Raw genomic sequence first — 6,541 nt, 5'->3', positions numbered from 1 at the left:
AACACAAATTTTTCTCAGATGAAGGACAAGATATCCATTCTCTCTATCTTAATGCCATTTCCCTCCTCACAACTGCCAAATAACTGAACAGACATTAGGTGCAAAAAATAAAAGCTTTTAGAAGGATAATTTAACACAAACATCTGGACAAGCAAACGCAACAAAATCCCCAAAATTCAGAGTATTATTTCATTCTGTGAGGAGACAGAAAATAAAGCCTTATTTGCTCTAAATAAAGAAAATTGTGCTCATTTTGTACACTGACACAAGGCATGTTTACAGCAATATGAATCAATGTGCTATAGCTGAGGTAGATCAGTGTCAGCCATGTTGTGAAAGGAACTGCAGTTAACAAACCCACAAAACTCAAGACTTAATCAAATCAGCTCTGCCTTGATATAAATAATTTTACACTGCTAGATCTTCCTTATGATTGGTGCCTGACTTCTTCAGGTTAATGTCTATTAATCTCATCTAAAAATACACATCCAAATTCTAGAGGCAGGGAAACAGCAAGAGGAAAATACACAAGATATAAACCAGGAGCACTGACTGCGGCGCAAAGGAGGAAGGTACGTTGTAAAGTGAAAAAGCAAATGCACTTACTCAGCATTAAATCCATTCACGTGCAGGATCCTCATCTGCTTGACTATTGTGCTTTTACCGGATTCACCAGCACCTAGACAATGAAAGTAAATCAATTTCAGAAGGAAGCATAAGTGATTAAGGAATACACTAGAATTTTTTTCTTCGGGGTAAAATCGAGAAAGTTGGGTTTCTCAGTGCAAGAGCGAAAAGTGAAAGAAGTAATTGCCACTGGAAACTTCAGTTGTAGCTAAAAATAAATGCCCAGCTCAAGTCATGTGTCAGATCTGAATCTTGGATCATTTCACTGTCCGTTTTTCCAGTGTCAATGTTAAAAGCAGATTGCAGTACTTGGAAAGAAAATGGACAACCTCAACATTTTACAGAGAAGACGATGGGGAACGTCATGACCTGGTTGCCTTGTCACTACTATCTGACAGAGGGAAAGACTGACTGAAGTCCCTATTACACCAAAGAAATTTTGTAATATCCTTAAAGAATTCTAGGTTTGGCTGCAGTTCATCATCACCCAGTCAAACTCTGTAACTTAAATCACAAGGAATAAAATATGTAGATACTCACATTTGAAAAAGGAAGGCATCCCTTTAAGCCTCCACCCACAAAGCTACAAAAAACCTCCTCTTATTTGTGTCTTGTAAGCAGCCTCCCACCCTCCCTTACATGTTCCAAAATCAACCCTACACACAACGAGACGCAGAGCCCACCTTTTGTGGCTGCCTGCTCCCAAGAGCCCCCCTCCGCTCTCCCCTGCTCCCCCCCTCCATACCTGCAGTGCAAAAACCCCACTCCACTTTAGTCCAGTTTCCATAAGTAGATGGATGCTATTTCTGCTGTGCTGCTCGGATGCCAGTGCACAGGGCAGCCCATCTGCCTATAGTACCCGTTTTTCCATGCACGCTGAACAACTCCAACAGCAGCATTTAATTGAGCTGCTCCACGCTGCCAGATCGGCAGCTTTCTATATAAAGCAAACATATTTTTGCAGGAGTAGTATCATAACGTGGCAAAATTCAGAAAGACTCCCCTTAGTGTCTCGTGGCTACTCGTTTATTCCTCTCCTCAGCCTGTGTCTCACCCACAGGAACCGTACATCTGTGGCAGAACGGGCAGGGAGGTACAGTTTGTATTTATAGGATGTCAGGCCTCTGCTAGCACACACTGACAGCACAAGCCTCCATTTTGAGACTCATGTTCAAAACTGTATTATAGCAGTCACATTTCAAAGTTCATTTTCTCACAAATGCTTTCCCCCTCTGCTTTCTCCCTTCCTTTCCTTCTCCCTCATGAATTCCCAAAAGTCCTCCTCTGCTCTCCATAAAACCTGCTCGCATGTTTTGACACTTTAATCCCAGAGCCTTACTCTTTTTTCCTCTCCTTGCTCACTGGTGTTTTGTAAGCATATAGAGAGCAGTTTTTATCTACAACTCTTTATGTAAGTGCCACTTCTCCCCTAAACCACTATTTTATACCATACACCTTCTGTCTGATCAGGCAGACTGCATCATGCAATAAACACAGGTGGCAAAACCAATCAAGAATTAGTATCCTGGGATAAGATAGAGAGACTGGATCATCTTCACAACTAAGAATTATTCACAAAGGCAGTATCTGATATAGTCATATGTCCACTTAAAAATTAGTAACAACTAAATTTCAGCTGTAACATTAAATCACATCTTATATTTACAAGCATTGGGAGCCAAAATCTTTACTTCACTTGGGCCAAGAAGGAGGCTGGACAGTTGTTGCATTTGCTATAAACACATACGGTTTGGTATTGACACACCTGGGTTCTCTGGATTGGATACAACACCAGTGAACCAAGATGAAGTATTACATCTACGTTTCTCCATAAGTCTAGCTCTATATTTGGCTGCTTGTTAAGGCCATATTCTCACCAACAATTACACACACATTTAACTTCACCACCAAGGAGAGTTCCATTAATTTCAGGGAGACTGCTCGTGGCAGCGGGGCAAGCACGTGTGTACAGTGATGGGGCCTATGAGCAGCAGCATAAACCCACTTGAATATTCTGCAGCTCTTCTTTGTTGTTATTTGAATATGATTTGAAAAAATTAAGAACACTTTCCAAGTGCCTGGCTTATTTCATATGTCTTATAAAGGAAATGTAACATAATAAGAGGGAGGTGAGCTTTTATATTTTTTACCAGTGAGTCTGAGTTACAGACTATCCTCAATTCAAGGCAGAAACTGTGTAACAGCTGAACTATCACTTTAAAATACACACGTAGATGACTTTACTGCCATCACTGAACACACGCAATTTTTTATTTGCGAGTATCTAAACTATTTTTCAGCCACCAAAACTAAAGGAAACAGAAAGAAAACCCAGGCAAGCCCATCATGTCTCTGTTTGCTGAAATTTTGCCTCTTACGAAAGCAACCCGTCTGATGACAAATAGTTTCTACGTATCTACGTAACGTTCAGCCTGAAATCTGGAAGTCCAAGACATTTCCCAAGAGCTGAAGTCCAAATTATCCTGTTAAAAGATTTCTGCTGAAGCCCTGGCAGGCTCCTCAGTGCTGCAGGTGCTGCTGTAGTCCCAGTCACTCTCCGTTTATATTAAGTCTCTTTCTTCAAATGAGTATTTTAAAGATTTTACTGGTGATAGTACACTTCCAAATTCACCAATTCACTTCAAAAATTCTTTTTTTTTTTTTTTTTCCCTTCAATCAGGGTTTTTTCCCCCCAAAACTGAGTCAGCTCGGTGAGGCCTAGCCTGTGCTCCACGCTACAGCCCTGCAGAACGTGCACAGGCGGTCCTTCGGCGTGACCAAAACAACCCACGGCTCGTAACTGCATCTGATCTTAAAACACTACTTCAAAATACTCTGAAATAACGAGCCTGACAAACGCTTGTCCTCTCCGATATCGGTATTTGGACCTTTCCCTTCCTTGAAAGCCACAGCCCGCATTTGTAAATGTCTCTCCTGAAAAACACGAGCAGGTAACCCAAACGAGCCGCTGGAACAGCACCTGGAGCCCGGCTCTGCCAGCGCTCCAACGCGCGGTACCTCAATTCCTGGTGCGACAGCGGAGGCTGCCGAGCCCGCCGGGGCCGGGGCCGTGCCCGCCCGACCCTGCACTGCTCCGCGGCCCCAACGCGGCCGCGCTTCCCTCCGGGACCGACATCCTCCCTCCGTTTCCCCCAAACGATTCCCCGACTTCCTCCCTTCCTCTTCCTCCTCTCCCCGGCCTGGCCGCACGTCCCTCGGCACCCCGGCCCCGGCGCGGGGAGCGGTGTCCGGCCCTCCCGCGCTCGCCGCGCCGCTCGCCCGCGGCCGCTGTCACTGCCCTGCCCTGTTTATCTCCCAGGCTCCCCGCGGGCCCCACGCCGCGGCATCCCCGGCCCCCTCCCCACGCCCGCCCGAGGCCCGCTGCCACCCCGGCGACGGGCGCTGCCCCGCGGGCGGAGAGCGGCCCCGCTCCGCCGCTCCGTACCTGCCCCGGCCCCTCCCGCGGTGCCCCGGGCGCTGCCCGAGCCCTCCCCGCCGCTCCCCCGCACCGCGCCGGTCCCCCCGGCGGCCCCGGCCCCGCCGCCCCGGGCGCTGCTATAGCGGATCCCCGCGGCCCCGGGTGGGCCCTGCGGCTCCGCCACCCCCCCCCGGCCCCACCTCTCTTCCCCGGCCTCGCCGTGCCCGGGCTGGGGCCGGTGCCCCGGCGGGGAGAGGACGGCCCGCGGCCCCTTACCCAGCAGGAGGAGCCGGTGCGTGGCCCTATAGACCTGCTTGTCCTTCTGCAGCTGCTTCTCGATCTTCTTGTTAGCCTCCCGCTGCGCCTTCTCCTCGTTGCGCTGATCCTCCGTCTTGCTGTTCCCTAAACAGCCCATCTTGGGGAGGGGAAGGCAGGGACGCGGGGCGAGGGGACGGGAGGCGGCCGGGGCTGCCGGGGGGAGGGAGGGAGGGAGGGAGGCACTCCCGGGCTCCCTTCTTCTTCCTCCTCCTCCTCCTCCTCCTCCCCCCCTACTCGCTGCTGTGGCGGCCGCTGCCCAGAGCCAGAGACATGGAGAGCGCCGAGCCCGAAGCCAGCCGAGGGGGGGCCGATAGCGATGACTTTGCTGCCGCTCCGCCGGGCCTCCTCCCCGGCAGCTGCAGCTGCCTCTCCTCCCCCGCCCCCCGCCGATCCCCTCGGCGCACCTTTCCCGGGGGGTGCGGAGCGATCCGCGGGGATCTCCGCGCCCCGGCCGGGCCGCCGGCTCCTCTAGAGGCAGCAGAAATGCCCCCCCCCCGCGCCGCACGCACAGGAACAAATCCAGCTTCAGTGCCACCCCCAAAAAAATAATAATCCTCTTTAGATCCAAAGGCACAGGCTCCAGGCGCGGAAACCTCCCCAAATCCTCGGCGGGGAGGATCGGGAAACGTCTCTTCCTCGCCTCTCCCCCCGCGCCGCGGGGGTCACGCAGCCCCGGTCCCTTCCCTCGCCGGCCGCCGCAGCTCCTCGCCCTCCGGCCGCCGCGGGTCCTTCCTCCCGCACCGGGGCGGGGGGGTCGAAGCCAAACCCCCCCCCTTTTTTATCCTCCTTTTTTTTTTTTTTCCTCCCCTCTCCTTGCTGCTGCTCTTTTCACATGCGGTTCCCAGGCGGCTGAATCCTCTCGGCAAGAAGAAAATACAAAATAAAATTTAAAAGAAAAAAAAAAAAAAGCGCCCGTTTGCTCTGTGCCCCGAGCAGAACCTGTCCCTCACGGGCGGATTTTTCCCCGTCTTATTTTTCCTGCTCTCTCCCCCATTTTTTTTTTTTCCCGCTCCTTTTTTTTTTTTTTTTTTTTTTTTTTTTTTTTCCCCTTCCCCTATTGAGCGGCTCCGCGGCGGCGGAGCGCGGGGTGGGGCGAGCGGGCCCACACTGCACGCTGGGAGCGAGCGGGGCCGCTCACATGATGCCCGCGTCACCCCGCGCCGCCGCCGGCGCCCTCTTCGAACCGGCCCCGCCGCCGCTCGGGGGCCCCGCGGCCGCCCCCCGCCCCGCGGGATGCAGGCACCCGGAGCCGGGCTTGGAGTTAATAGGATTCTGAATAAACTGTACGGGAGTCGTGCCCCGCGGCGCCTTGTGCTACGCTTGAAAATAATTAATGTGGAAGTTATGGTAGTGAATGGTTTGTGTCTGGTTTTGGGTGGATGCGCTTCCCGGCCGCGGGGCTGCTCGCTCGCACCCCGCGCGATTCGCCGGGCTCCATCCCGGCTAGGACGGGAGGTTCAAGGTACCTGGGGATGCCATGTGCACCATCAGAGTACCACTGGATGCACACACTTGTTTCTACATATGGTTTTACCCCCTGTCTAGCTCCATTCTCTTCTCTAAAATATGTTTTGGAAACCCCATTACAAAAATTACACAACTTATCAGTTACACCTGGAAAACAAAGCCTGGCGCTTTGCTCTTTGTATAACCCTGTTCACTAAAATACACAGGTAGTTTTTCTCTATGCACACATCCCCACACGAGTTAGTGAAATGTCCTTTACTATACAAATATTATTTACCCTCATTTGCAAAATTCAATTATCTGCCACACTGTTCCCACGAACACACCTTCTTACATCATTCAGTTACTATATTTAGAAACACACACAGTAAAATAATTATGTGAATAGAGCAAACAACTAGGAGGTCACAGCTAATGTCATCAAATACATCTGTTGAGCTGCCCTTGCTGAAAGAGGGGGGGGACCGCAGGAGAAACAGGGAACATCACATCACTATTTTTAAATGCCACAGAGCCTAAGAGTTCTGGAGTCACTGGAGGAGAGACTCTTACTGGTGTCCCTAGGTGTTCTTTTAGGCTAAGAGCGGTTTTGAAAGGTCTTAGAGAAACTTAGCTCAGCAATGCCCAGATTCATCTGAAGCAAAGATGGTAATAATTTCTTGTATCTTTAATAGGTTATTTATTTGTATAGTTTCATGTAATAGACAATAT

At 50.8% G+C, this 6,541-nt stretch overlaps 1 protein-coding gene across 1 annotated transcript; it reads right to left on the bottom strand.

The window, feature by feature from the left end:
* Window positions 1-582: 582 nt before the first annotated feature.
* On the bottom strand, window positions 583-5,412 carry LOC121672711 (guanine nucleotide-binding protein G(s) subunit alpha-like). Its single transcript, XM_042045488.1, has 2 exons — window positions 4,322-5,412; window positions 583-679 (listed from the first exon to the last, which is right to left on the bottom strand). The coding sequence occupies exons 1-2, from the start codon at window positions 4,458-4,460 to the stop codon at window positions 603-605; spliced, it is 216 nt and encodes a 71-aa protein (XP_041901422.1). The 5' UTR covers window positions 4,461-5,412; the 3' UTR covers window positions 583-602.
* Window positions 5,413-6,541: the final 1,129 nt, after the last annotated feature.

The sequence above is a fragment of the Corvus kubaryi genome, unplaced genomic scaffold, assembly GCF_017639235.1.
Source record: "Corvus kubaryi isolate FWS band 111438036 unplaced genomic scaffold, C.kubaryi_AGA036_p1.0 64875, whole genome shotgun sequence".
Lineage (NCBI taxonomy): Eukaryota > Metazoa > Chordata > Aves > Passeriformes > Corvidae > Corvus > Corvus kubaryi.
Note: the sequence above shows the minus strand (reverse complement) of the source record. Positions and strands in the feature narration are given on the sequence as shown.

Bases quoted from the DNA above. Each gene is read 5' to 3' on its own strand.
- LOC121672711 (XM_042045488.1), bottom strand. From the start codon at position 4,460: ATGGGCTGTTTAGGGAACAGCAAGACGGAGGATCAGCGCAACGAGGAG. The intron at 680-4,321 runs GTAAGGGGCCGC...TTCATTGTCTAG, and splicing joins GCACCGGCTCCTCCTGCTGG to GTGCTGGTGAATCCGGTAAA.